General features: G+C 38.8%; 1 protein-coding gene across 4 annotated transcripts in view; it reads right to left on the minus strand.

The window, feature by feature from the left end:
- Window positions 1-14860, minus strand: part of MAPK14 (mitogen-activated protein kinase 14) — an 82717-nt gene that overhangs the window by 6761 nt on the left and 61096 nt on the right. For 3 of the 4 annotated variants that reach the window (XR_008994416.1, XM_036909409.2, XM_057494126.1), the window contains 2 exons: window positions 8389-8468; window positions 2195-2273 (listed from right to left, as the gene is read on the minus strand). Coding sequence is in view for 3 of the 4 variants with exons in the window: in XM_036909409.2 (XP_036765304.1) it covers window positions 2195-2273; window positions 8389-8468 (159 nt within the window). In the remaining variant the exon portion in view is untranslated. Of the gene's footprint in view, window positions 1-2194; window positions 2274-4530; window positions 4611-8388; window positions 8469-14860 lie in introns of all 4 variants that reach the window. The other variant, XM_036909410.2, reaches the window with a different exon arrangement.

Below are 14860 nucleotides of genomic sequence, written 5' to 3' on the forward strand. Positions count from 1 at the left end.
TGTACACTTGTGAAAAGACCTGTCCTGCAGCCTGAATTGCAGAGTAACCCGAGAGATATGTGGGTTTCAGAGGGACACAGAAATGGCGAATATTTATGTATCAGTTCAAATTCATAAGTTTACACTTAAAGCACTGTTAGAATTGTGAATATATATATTCTTCTCTTAGAAAAATAATCAGCTGTTGTTTGGATCCTATGGGGAGTCTTTGCCATCCCTGGGGTAAAAAGTACCAGGTCCTTATAACCAACATCTTGATGAGGAAAAGGTCAGGAGTAAGAAAGAGATTCCTCTAAGATCTTGGCAGATACAAATACACACATTATGTCAAAGGATGATTTAAGTTTTAATCAGGTTTTGAGAATAATGGTGAAACATGAAGTCAGTGACCAACAAAATAGAGCTGTCATTATTTTTATATCACTGGTATATTTCTGCTCAGTTACTATGCTGGGCACGGTTTGTGGTCAGTACACCATGTTACATCTGCAAGAAGAGACCCTTTATGTAACAGTATTGTTTGGCAATGAGCTGCTAGGTATGTTTAAATTCTGAAAACTGTAGCCTGAGCACCAGATGGCCCAAAGCCTCCATTTACCTCACTCACCATCGTCTGTATTCCTGAGTGGTGTCCAGTTTTTTTGTATGTTTAAATGTCATGATTCCAGAGGATGGATGTGATGTGACCTAAACAAGCTGTTGGGACACACACATTTCTCCCCTTCCCCAGAAAAATGAACAAATCTCTAAATTGGTGAACAGGAAGTCAAACAGTGAGCATTGCCATGTCTAAAAGATGAGCTGATGTGGTGAAAAAAAAATTCAGAACAGAATGACAGACAAGACAGCCACCAGCATACAACATTGTTTCCCAATATTCTAGAGTACTTCTGACTCAGGGAGCTCTTTACAGATCCTTGAACTAGATAATATGACTCAAATATATCACGCAAAGCCAATGACAGCATACCGGGCACATGCAAACCTAAATCAAGCCCAGCTGAATTCTGTGTACCCCTAATGAGTCTGTGAATTCGTCCCTGGGTGTGAGAGTGACCCGGCTGAGATCTGACATGCTCTCCATTTCCAAGACAGACATGGACGCATCCACGACTGCCCACCACTGCAAAGAGGGGGGCATCCCTGCTATTGTAAGAGTTACCCCAGTAACACTGGAACCACTCTCAACAATCACTGTGGATGAAGTACTTAAAATACCACTTAGCCTTCACTTCAGCCTCTGGAGGGGTGGTCATGGCTGTTAGCCCTGAGGCTGAAGCTAAACCTGCAGCACAGCTGCTGGGACGCTAAGCAGCAGGATGACCTGAGGAGATTCTGAACCATTCCACTGTAATGCATCTTGAGAAGAGTGAGGAGAATGACGGACTGCTGTGGTAGCACTGCTCCCCTCCTGTCACAGGGAGGTCCTGGTCAACTTTTCTGAGTTTGCCATTAAACAGTACTGCTCCCTGCTCTATTCTAGAGTCAGGGGATTAGAGCCTCAGACAATGTCACTCTTGGGGACCAAGTGAAAAGCACATTAGCCCCCAGTTTTAAGGAACAAAGCAACTCCTTTTATTAGCCAAGGCAGGTCATGTCCTACAGCTGCCGCTGTCACGTCCCTTTGCCAAGGACCCTGGAAGTGATGGTGGGAGGAAGGAATATACAGCCATTCCTTAAAGTCTGAGATTGCGAATTAGCTCCACAAAGAAGAGAGAATGCTACGTCTCAGTGCAGAGGAAGGGGGGAGGGACAGCATGAGAACGGCAGGACCTGCAGCACTGGGAAGCTCTGTGCAGAGCAGGCACTGCAGGGGCTCCTGGGGGGGCTCTAAACATCCATCTGTGCTACTGTCGTTTTTATCCTCAACTTGGGACACCGTAAAATGACAGCAGTTGTGAACAAATCAGTGTCTCCTCTGTACCTCTTCCTCCCAGGGCCCTTCAATCTCTTCTCCCAAAATTCCCATTACTTTCTCTCCTTTTTTCACTGTACTAGCCCATTTCCCCCACCAAATTCTGTATGTCACATGATTTATAAAAACTCTCAAAATGCAGAGATAACAAGCAGTAGCATAATTTACCACCTTCTAAGATTGAATTAATGGTACCCTTTTTAGTCAAAAGGAAAAACTCTCTCTAATTTATGTCATAACCAATTTTATATCCATGAGATGAGGATATGGTCAACTTACCCAAGGGATTGGCACCAATAAATACATTTGCAAAGTTCATCTTCGGCATCTGGGTCAAAGACTGAATGTAGTTTCTTGCCTGTAAAAACATAGGGTTTTCAAAATGGTCTCGTTCAATAATTTTACTGCTCTAAAAGGAGTCTTGCTTCTGTCAAGGAACAAGTGTTAACTGACAAAGTCTGCCAGCTCCAGTGTTGATGACTTATCTCTGACATTCATTAAACACTTCTCCCTTACCGCCATCCTAATTCCCTTATGTACGGTCACCCCCTTATTAACTCTGCAATCTCTCACAGGTATATTTCAAGTGGACAAGAATGCTTTCATTAAGCTTTGTGATCACAGGATCAGAAGTTTCAAAAATGAGGCCAAGATATCTAATAAGTAGCCTTTGTGAGAAAGCCTTCCTAAAAAGCTGAAACTGGCACAGGGATTGGGATTTCTGAGGACAGTCTAGGGCCAGCAGACTTTCGATTGTGCTGCTCTCAGTACATCCAAAGGGTATCAGTGTTAAACCTGGCTAACCAAGTAATCTTGGTAACAAGAATGTAAGCATACGCTTAGTGTATTATTCTAGGAAGCTCAAACACATTTAAAAATATTAAACCAACTTAATAAGAGTAATAAAGAATAGTGGGTTGGTTAACATGATCTAGGCAGAAATCTTTCCCCTACAGCTTCTTGGGCAAGTCTCAACTAACATATCAATTTCTGTATCGGCAAAATATTAGTATTAATATTAGTCATGAGTGTTTGCCTTGCCTATATCATATGGTTATTGTGATGCTCAAGTGAGACGAAACCCACAAAAGAGCTTCAAACTGAAATTCTGATACAAGCAGCACTTATACTACTAATGTAATTGTAAGTTTGGTCCCTGGGTTGGGACAGGCTTGAGTTTGAATCTTGACTTTATCCCTTTGGGCAAGTTGTTTATTCTCTTTAAGTCTTGAATTCCTTACCTATAAAACAGAATTAAAAACAGTGCCTACCTCAGAGTGCTGGAGTAAGGATTAGAAAAACAAACCAGTACTTTGTAAGCACAGTGCATGGTTCAGAGCAACGGCTCAGCCAACAGCTGCTATCACTGCCGCCTTTGGAAAGGAAAGTCTGCTCTCATTGCATAAGGATGTTCAGCTTTGCAATTTCTGAATTTCATTCTAAAGAACTTAAAGTGCCAAGTGCTTTCAAAGACTGATAGCTCTGATCAAGGCAAAAACCAAAACTAGTCTTGAGAATAATCATATAAATACAAATGTAACTCATAAATGTATGCTTCAGATATTAGGTATTCAACTATGTCTATGACTTTCCCTGTTGCAAAGAATTAAACCCCACTATCAATCCAAGTAGCTGTTGTAAAACTTCTTTGAATCTATCTTAATCACCTCCTTAAAATTCCTGAATTAGAAGAAGCTCAATAGTAAAGGTATGTATGTCTACAAACGTACACAAGATCAGAAGAGAGGGAGAGGTTCACTTTGAAAAGCAGTTGAGAATCTTCCCAATTTGAAAAGAAAGTTCTAGGAATTGAATATCCACATGGCTGTAATCCCTTCCTAATTAGCAGGTAGATAAAAAGATAAAGGGAAAACAGAGGCAAGAATGACCTGTCTCATGCAGAGAACAGTCATCCCTCTAATAACATAAAGATAAATAAAAAGACTACCTGAATATAGAAGTAGAAACAAAACTGCTGGGAAGGGCCTCTGTGATGCCGACCTGGTTCCCAGAAACACTGAGGGCGCCTTAGAAAGATACACCTCAATCATCTAAAACTAGAGTTAGATGAAGTAGTTAAGAATTGGTAAAGAAGGCACCTAACCCTACTTAAGTGTTCATATTTATTCTGTATTATTTATGGATTTTCCTTTAAATATTGTACTTATTAGTGTTGGATTTTATTTTATTTTAATGAAGAATCCTCTTTGGTCATTAAAAAAAATTGATGAATAGGAAGGCATGCTAATGGCCTCCTGTTAACTACATCTCCAGTGGAAAGTCATCAGATGGGCAGCACACCCTAACTGCAGGCAAGAACCTAGGAAAACACATGCAGGCTCTTGAGCACTGAATTTGTAAAACCCAAATATAAAAGTAACATCATTTTCTATACACAAGCCTATGAGCTATATTCTCAGTCCACAGGACTAGATGACATTTCACTCCAAACGTCAACATCTCATGATAGCACATAGGCAGTCCTTGCCTTAGTAGCCCTCAAGGCACATGCAAGCATTCAGTGACATTAAAAGTTGTGTTGGTTATACAGTGGCAATAAAATGAGAATGTGGCCTTCTGAATTAGATATCCCTGTACAGTCTATTTGTTCTCACCTCATGGCTTGGCATCCTGTTAATGAGATAAGCAGGGGGGGTCCCCGTCAGACGCATAATCTGCTGAAGCTGGTTAATATCTTAGATGCCTAGTCAAGGGCATTGTTAAACATACAGTGCAAAAAATAACTTTAAATTCAAGTTTTAAAACAGGCCCAAACAAACAAAAAAACCTACTCCCCACCCATCCCACCCACCTCAGGCCACAAAGGCTGCAGTTAAAGCATGCTTCTGTGAATGGCATGAGAGTTTTTCAGCATGGAGCCAGTGATTGGCCACGCAGATAAGAAAAATTAATTTTCTTTGGTTTTAGCATCATCTTTGGTGTTAAATATTTTAGGCTCCCTGGGAAGAGACTGCCCTTTGATCCAGGATGCCAGCCAGATAACTGTTGTCAAGTACTGACGGCCAAAACCTATTTGTTTGTGGGGTAAGTAGAGATAATTCAGAAAATTCTGACTCAACTTTGGACAAAATAAAATATCTGATATATCCACTCAAGGAAGAGGTTAAATTTTTGTGGCAGAGGTTCTGGTGATTCTCCAAGGTATTACCCCTTCAAATATAAGACATAGGTGGGTGTGTGGGTTGATAAGCAATGCCAAGTTTCAAAGACATTAGTAGTGGTACATTTAAAATACATGCCACAAACACACAATGGTAAGTGAAGAAAGGGGGGGTGGGGGGAAGTTAGAAGCTAAGGGCAAAGACAAAACAGAAGTCATGGGCTGTTGAGAGCATTACAGCATGCCACAGTGATTTCTCCCACAAGGCTCCTTAACAGGTCAAGACTGACTTCACTTAAATAGCTGCAAGGAAATTCGCAGAACACTCTGCAATTATCTGACAAGGGCAGAGCTATGAGGTCTTCCATATATATATAAACATACACATAGTTGTTTTCCACACTTCTCTCTTTATTTGTCTCATCAATTTTAACACACTTCCCCCACCTCCAAAATATTATGAGAACTGTTAGTTTATCATGTGCTCCCATTAAAGGAGAAATGATGGGAGTTTTAAAATCCTTAACACAATTCGATCAAACCCATTTTATAATCCCTTTTGATGTTAACCATCAATTCCCTCCTTCAATTGTAGCATCAACCTCAGTAAGCACCCTGGTCAAGTCATTTCATCACTTCTTTGTGGCTCCCCTCAACAAATTTTCCACTGTAGCTCATTCTCTGAACTCAAATTCCTGAGTGGTCAGATTTTACTACAAGTACATGTTGAAGTCTGACCAATAGGAACATGCTGGGGTCACGTGCTCCACCCTGGTACTCGGTATATCACAAAAGGGGGTCACTAAGTAAACTCGCAGTAGAAGAATATCAGTTGGGCTTCAAAATGCTAAAATCCTGCTACCTCTCTCTTCCTGTGAACGATACTTGGCCTATACATTTTCTGTTTCTGTCTCCTTTAGTCAAATAGGTTACTATATCCCTGTCTTGTCAGGAGGTTAGAAAGAATGTGTTTCTAGAGAAAAATATGAGAGTGAGTCAGTGAAAGGGCTTTTGCTTTCTTAATAAGATTTTTTTTCTTTCACTGATCACTATTGGTACTGTCACCAACCAAAAAAATTCTCTCTCCTTAGCCAATGATCACGACCCATTCCTCCCTTCTCACAGCACATTCTAACTTGTTCTCAACGAGCCCATCCATTATTGCATTCTCTTGCAGAGAATACCTATTACTTACTGATTGAATTTCTACATAAATGATGGCATCACTACTTCACTTTTCAGGAGTAACAAAAATAGCTACTGGCTTGCTCTGTTTATTACATTCCTTCACTAATGAGTTTTTAATTTTTAAACGCGTCTACTCACCTGGCTTTGTTATTTACACATCATGTGTACTTAGGATAAAATGGTACTTGGGCAGTACCACTAACATCAAATTAATCTTGTATACCCTTTTGAATGTTCAAACTACTTTTATCCACTGACCTTAACTATGTAGGAGAAAAAAATTTTTTCTTATACTTATATTCAATAAGATATTATTTGGGAAAGTTCTGTAGTGTGGTACTCAATTTTATTATGGCCAACTCTACACAAGAGCTGTTGAAATATATGGTATGCCCTATTTCGCATAAGAGAAATCTCATTATTAGGCTGGGCACTTGGTATTGTTTCTTTCTTTAAAATAAATGATGGGTTAATGATAGGTAAATACATTTTACCCATACTTCTTCTTTTAGAAATTCTAATGACTAACAGCACACATCTATAGGGAAATGTTTCAGCAGTAGGAGAGGGGACTGAGAAAGAGTTGCTAGTAGCCATTCCCAGACAGCAAATAAATTTGCTACCTTAGTCTCATTAGCACTATTCATTAATAAACTAAGCTTCCCAACCCCACTCCCCTGCCTCCACATCCTATCAGTCAATCTTTCTAAGCAAATGCATTTAAAATAAAAAAGCACTATCTTTTCTAATCATAATCTCATATCATCTTTGATTCCCTCCAATCCAGCTTCTGCATTTCCTAAAGCAAAATAAAACTCCTTCAGGTTGACACTGTGGTCAGCAACTCTGATAATGGCTTTCAAAATGGTGTGCAATCACCTGAGATTGGATTTGAGATGATGTTATCAGGACATCTGGGATCTATGCTAAGCTCTGCCAAGTGACTCAGTGGGCTCACTCAAGGACTCAGACAAGTCATAGGCCTTCTGTGCTTTTGCTTCCTCATCTTAAATAAGTAAAGGAAACAAAATATAATAGGGCCAACATGCTCTTATATCCCTCTGTGTGGAAATTCACAAATGCGGTGGGCTTTTTCTTCTCTTTAAGGAATGCACCAGAAACACACCAGATGACAATATTCTTTCTTTCGTCAGGGAGATGATGAACAATTCAAACTCACCTGCTCAAGCTGGCCTCAGGCTACCCAGCAGTCTTCCCAACTGGGCAAAGGGACCCCTTCAGTCAGAATGCTGGGAGCAGAATCCAGGAAGGCACAGCTGGAGCTCAGCTCCACAGTTCTTTTTCCTTTTGTCAACTGCCTGGCAGCAGGCAGAGAGGAAAAGGGAGAAAGGCTGGGCTTTCATGATTTCTCTCATGTCTCTAGGCCAAGAAAATGACCAACAGCAGGAAATCATAGCCAAAGTAAACCAGAGTCACATGCCCATGGCTTCTCTCTAAATCCCTGCTTAGAGGCAGGAAAGCAATTAGCTCTGTAGCTTTTTCTCAGCTAATAACTTGTAATTACAAAGGCAGGCTGTGGGAGGAAGGATTTACAACTCTATTCTTACGGATCTGAGGTATCAGGGTTGGTATATTACCTTTGATGGTCTGGACCCTGGGTAGAGAGGTACCCCTGTTGGAAACATCTCACACAGGATGTGCGAGTTGTCTATTCTAAAACAATAAAAAAAGCAAGAAACTTCTGGAAAAGGGGCATTCAGACAATGCATATTTCATTCTTTTAGTGATGAAGCTAGATTACTACATAGTGAAACTCATGCTCTGAGGACAAACACTAACCAAAAAGTAAAAAGAGATCCAGTACATGTGAAAGTTATGAGATGATGATGACAGGACTTGAGAATGGAGACAAATTTTCCATTAATCTCTTGGAATGAACTAGAATCTCATAATTCTTTTACTGGGATACTACTGCCCAATACAAGCTCCCACGATGTAAGTACATACCCAGACAGAACAAAACATACTCACGCATATGAGTGCACGCACACACACACACATACCTCCTCCTATTCCTTCTGGAATTCAGCACACAAAGGGCCCACATGCTTACAAATATACCCAGTTAAAGTACAGATTGATGGCAGGCAAGTAGCAGAGGTTCCCAACAGGGCAGATAGTTACAATCAAAGCATCAACTCACAGACTCTGAGGAGATTTTCTTCAAAAGCTCAGCCCCTGGGGTTCCAACGAGTCTTAAAATGAGCTTCAACTGATCAATATCTAATGGTGGACTATAAAGGAAAATGTTGGGACAAAATAAAAATGAAAAACAAACAATAAACAAAACAAAACAAACAAAATACCCCAATAACAAAAACTAAAAACCCAAAACCAAGCCAAAATGGTGGTTTCATCTAGGTGAAGGCTTCTGCAGGAGGGTCACTTCAAGTTGAACATGCTCCTCCTGCACAAAGATTCAGAGCACTACCACACACATATCTAACTTATATTCGTTTTGTGCATCTGTCAGCATTACCTATTGAGCAAAATGAAGCGACTTTAGCTGGGTATTTAGCTGCCACTGTTAAGCAGAGTGCTACAGATAAGAAAAGGCAGCAGAGCATAGGCGGTAGGGATGTACGAGCCTACATGAGTATTCCCTCAAGGCTTACCTAAGGAGCATGTGTGATTATCTCAGAGCCTAAACACTTGAGCATGACATCTAGGAAACCACTCCCTCTGTACTGGCCATACAGTAGGCAAAGAAGGATTGTGGGCGACAGAAGGCCAGCAGAGGGCCCCACTTCCCCACTGCATCTGCAAGTTCTTCAGGAGTACCATAATACAGCAGGACAGAGGAGGGGGCAACCTTATAAATGCACTAAAATTTGTAAGGCTCTAAATGATAGGCCACAACATCCAAACCTTTATCCTGGTAGCCAACTCTTCCATGTATATGCATAACGTATGTGCACGTATTAACCAGAGGACAAAAACTTTCCATTTGCTTTTACTACTTTCAGCCTTGCCTAAAAAGGAAGTTAAAAGGAGAAATAAAAATCATGTAAAAATAGCTTGTAATTTTCTCAATGAGTATTTGAATAGTTTATCCACTATTCAGGGGGAAAAGGGAGGATGGCTATCTTCTGATCCCTGTCAAAAATCCTCTCACATTTTTTGCTAATTAGATCCTTCTCAACCTTAGGTCTCAGCTTGAACGTCACTTCCTCAGAGAGGCTTCCTCCAGCACTCAGTATAAAGGTGCCCCCCTTCCCTTTTAGTCTGTATCCTCACAATGCTTGAAAATATCACAGTGTTTATCATAATCTACAGGTTCTGTATCTGCTTACTGCCTGTCACCACTACTGCTGTGTAGCTCTGTGAGGGCAAGGGTCCCTCTGCCTGGTCACTTCTCCCTGGTGCCGGGTCTAACAGGGTACATGGTAAGCACTCAAAATATTAGAGGAGAAAGTAGGGCAGGATGGAAGAAAAGATTTCTGCTTATGATTATACATACAAATGGAATACAGCATAACTTAAAAATACTGACCTGCGAACCATAGTTGCCCAAGATATTGGAATTATTTATGTAGTAATATCATTGGCATTTTGCCCTGTTTTTTTTTTATTTTTCCCAGATACGAAATTGGCTTAAGTGGAAGAAAATGCTAGATGGGAGTCAGCAAACTGCAGCCTGCTGCCTGTTTTGAAAATAAAGTTTTATTGGAACACAGCCATGTCCTTTTGCTTATGTATTGTCTATAATTGCTTTCATCCTACCCGGCAGAAATGAGTAGTTACAACAGAAACAATATGGTCCCCAAAGCCTAAAATATTTACTATCTGGCCTTTTAAGAAAAGGTTTGCCGATGCCCATCCTAGACCAAACAACTTGTGTTCTATAGAAAATAAGGATAAATTGAAAACAACTCCACTCACACAAATTATTTCTGAATTAAGAATAGTAGAAAATTTTGTCATCTGCAAATGACAAAAATCAATGTGTGTGGAGGTTAAAATATCAATACTGATTCTTAGTTCAAGGTGTTGACAAGAAAGGAAATTTAAAGGACACATTAATGGGGACAGAGCAGGAATGGGGGGATGGAACTGTCTTGCTCTAAAATTAACAAATTAACGATATTACAATTTAGTACAAAATCCTCTTTAATCATTTAAAATGATTCTGTTTACAAAAATGTAGTTCCCTCACACTCCTCCAGAACATTTTAACTGGGTAGCTACCTACAAGATAAAACATATTGCATATGAGAAAAAACTAGACTACTTCGACTCTCAAGCAGGTACTTTTACAATATATGCATCAAAACAAATCTCTAGAAATAATGATGTTGAGATTGGTACTCTTATTTAGAGACTTCTGACTACTGAAAATGAGAGTCAAGCTGGAAGACAGAAGACCCTGGGCTATGAATTTTTCAATTGCCCTGACTTATGCCTGAAAGTATGCCACTGCCACAGGTCACAGTGGTTCACTATGGCAATGAGTTGGGGGACCCCATGTCTTTGTCCCACTTCTGTCTGTATGAAACAAGCACAGGCCTGAAGAACAAAGCCCCAGTCCCTCACCTCATCTTCATGGTGCTCTCTGATTTGGTATCAAGCTTGTTTTCTGACTCTGACTCAAGCTATTATTTCCTTAACGCACTCAATGCTTCAACCAACAACATTCTCAAACACCCTAACTTAAGTGTTTACACCATAACAGGAATACACATATAGTGCCATGATTGTGTAAGGGCTATGGACTAAAAGAGTTGGCAGGGCATGACAGCCAATACTTAGAGGTCATTAGTAAACACACAATGCAAAATATAAATCTACTTAGTAGCTAAAAGCATTTGCATGAAGGAAGTCAAACCATGCAAACCTCAGAAGAAATCACCATAGGTTCTCCAAGAGCTGGCACATCCACTGAAATACAGGTCAGTCTTCCAATAGCACCAGCTACAGTAAGGCCACTACTATTTGTCCAGGCAGTTAAGGCCAGAAGGAGCTTCAAGTAGCTATATAAGCAGAGCAAAGCAAAATTTACCACATTATAACAATTAGTTATTTCCACAGCAAACCATCCTTCAGAAGAAATTTTTACTAATAGGTAAAAATGTGTTTTACCTGAAATCACAATGTCAAAATTTAAATCTAAAACCCCTGATCCTTTCTAAAACCACCACTTGGGCCTAAGATTACTCTTTACATTGGGTTCCAAAATAAAAGGCAGAATGAATAGGTGAAGGAAAAAACGTAAGAATAATGGGGTAATTAGGAGGGAAGTAAAAAAGGAATATTTTAGTCACTTCCAAGTGTTCCAGGCAACTCCTAGAAGACTTCTGTAGGTTAGAGAGTTGAAGATGAATAAAGCACTAGGTGCAGGACCTACCTGCGGCTACAGCTGCGTGGGAACAGCGGTTTTCAGTGAAAAAACTCCATATGGGACAAAGCTGGAATACTGATCTTTGGAGGGTAGAAAATCCTCCAGGCGACAGACAGGGCAGACTAGAATGAGACTTAGCTTACTTCCTTCTCGGTTGTTAAAATAGTCATTTTCACTGTTACACAGAGAAGATTTCTTAAGGTACTCTAGGTTTGTGGAAAAACCTGAGAATTCTAGCCTCTATGGTAAAGTATATATTCTCAAGGTAGATAAGAGAAGGCAAACAGCAATCAAATAAAATATTTTTCTTCAACATTTATTAGGACGCTTGCTTTAAGTGATAAAGAAACTGGATTTTTTTAAATGAGAGAGAGTATTTGAAATCAATGCCTGAAAGTAAGGGGTAATTGTGACAGGAAGGGTTCACCAGAAGTTTTAGCTCTGCTGGCATGTTTTATCTCATAATCTGGATCCTATGAACAGGAACATAACTGTTCATTATATTATTGTCTTTTATATGAAGTCTTCATAAAATATTTGAAAAAATCAAAAGAAGAATGAATAAAGAAGAATTAAGGAGCAAATTTTAAGAAAATTCATATGGAGCAGGGCAGCAGCTGATGGTTAAGTGGATTATAATTAGTTAATATCATAACAGTACCCATTTCTATTAAACTTAAAGAAGGAAAAAAGTTTTACACACAAAAGAACTTCATCTGATTTACCTAGGAAGGCGAAACGAGAGCAAGTCGACGCTGTGATCTCTGGAAGAGAGAACAAGTATCTGGCTCGAAACAGGGCTAGCAAACTCTCTTTCTGTCCCCTCGGGCTGCAGACTTAACATTTTCTAACTGACCCACCCTTCAAAACCAAAAGCATTTGAAATACGTTAGCACTATACCTGAGGAGACATTCTGCATCTTCACTCCCTTCTAATATAAAGCTCAGTCAGCTGTGTCTACTTGATATCCCCAGTCAGCTAGACTTAGGGCTTCATTCTCTAAAAAAGTATGTTACTATTTTGGAGCTAATGGAAGGGTTCTGCAAAGTCACAAACAAGAATAATTTCTAATCTAACAATATATAATTAGCTTTAAGACAAAAATTAGTATTTGTGATATCTTTACAGGAACTCCAGGGATTATTAACAACCAGTACCAAAAGAATCTCTCAAAAAATGAGAAAAAGGTAGAACAGGAAGACTTGCAGAGTCTCAAACTACAGTCCCAGATAACACCAGAAATCATGTGTGATTAAGTGTAAATGTAAATCTACAATGTAATCAAATTTGAAATTCAGATAAAACCACTCATAAGACTATGAACAGAAAATATTTCCTCAACATGATAAAGAGCATTTATGAAAAATACACAGCTAAAACTATGGTGTTTCAATGGTGAAAGACTGAAAACTTTTCCTCTAAGATAAGAACAATACAAGGATGCCCACTTTCACCACTGCTATTCAATATTGTACTGGAAGTTCTAGCTAGAGCAATTGGAAAGGAAGAAGTGAGACTCTCTCTATTTGCGGATGACATGATCCTAGACTAGAAATTACCAAAGAATCCACAAGAAACCTACTAGAGCAAATAAGCACACCGAGCAAACTTGCAGAACACAAGATCATCAAAAATCAGTTGTGCTTCTACATACCAACAATGAACAAACCAAAAAGGAAATTAAGAAAACAATTCCATCAACAGCACCTCACCTAAAAGAATAAAATATCTAGGAATAAATATAATCAAGGAGGTAAAAGACTTGTCCACTGAAAACAATGTTCTTTCAGAACATTGCTGAAAGAAATTAAAGACCTAAAATCAATGGAAAGACATTTCATGTTCATGGATAGAAAAACTTAATGTTGTTAAAATGTCAGTTACCCAAAGTGCTCTAAAAACTTATCACAATCTCTATCAAAATTCCAACAGCCTTTTTTTTGCAGACATGGAAAATCCCACCCTCAAATTCATATGGAATAGGAAAGCCCAAAGAGAAAAAAAAAAAAAATCCTGAAAATGAAAACAAAGTTGAAGGACTTTGTGATATCACACTTACTGATATCAAAACTTACTAAAAAACTACAGTAATCCAAACAGTGTGGTATTGCTTTAAGGGTAGATATACACCAATGGAATGGATTGGCCTTTTACAGGGCTGCCAAACCCATTCAATGGGGAAAGCACAGTCTCTTCAACAAATGGTGCTGAGACAACTGGATTTCCACATGTAAAAGAATAAAGTTGGACTCATAACCTTATATCATATAAAAAAATTAATTCAAAATGGATCAAAGATATAAAATAAGAGATACAAAAATAAGAGATATAAAACTCTTAGTAGAAAATACAGTGAAGCTTCATGACCTTGAATTTGGTAATACATTTTTAGATATAACACCAAAAGTATGAGCAAAAAATGAAAAAAATAGATAAATTGGAACTTCCTCAAACTTAAAACTTTTGAAAAAAATTAAAACTTTTGTGTATTATAGGACATTGTCAATAAAGTGAAGACAGCTCAAAGAATGGGAGAAAATACCTACAAATCATATATCTAATGAAAGTTTAGTACCCATAATATTTAAAGAACTCCTAAAACTCAACAGAAAAAAAGACAACTCTACTAAAAAGATGGGTAAGGGACCTGAACAGATATTTCTCCAAAAAGATCTACTAATGGCCAGTAAACACAGGAAAAGATGCTCAACATTATTGGTCATTAGGGAAATGCAAATCAAAACCAGGAAGAGACACCACTTACATCTATGAGAATGGGTATGAGGAAAGAAAGAAAGAAAAGAACAAGTGCTGGTGAAGATATGGAGAAATTGCTCATACATCACTGTTGGGTATGTAAAATGGCACAGGTGCTGTGGAAAACAGTTTAGCAGGTCCTCACAAAGCTAAACATAGAATTATCATATGACCCAACAATTCCACTCCTAGATATGTATCAGAAAGAACTGAAAGTAGGGACTGTAACAGATATTTGTATGTTAATTCCCATTATAGCCAAAGGGGGAAACAACCCAAGTGCCTATGAACAGATGAATGGGTAAACAGTGTGACATAAACATACAATGAAATAGTATTCAGCCACAAAAACCAATGGAGTTCTGACCCATGCTACAATATGGATGACCCTTGAAAACATTATGCTAAGTGAAATAATCCTAACACAAAAGGTCAAACATTATGTTTGGGGATTAAATATCCACTTATATCAAGTATCTAAAAAAAGCAAATTCATAGAAACAAAGTATGAAGGAGGTA

The sequence above is a fragment of the Manis pentadactyla genome, chromosome 16 (assembly GCF_030020395.1).
Source record: "Manis pentadactyla isolate mManPen7 chromosome 16, mManPen7.hap1, whole genome shotgun sequence".
Lineage (NCBI taxonomy): Eukaryota > Metazoa > Chordata > Mammalia > Pholidota > Manidae > Manis > Manis pentadactyla.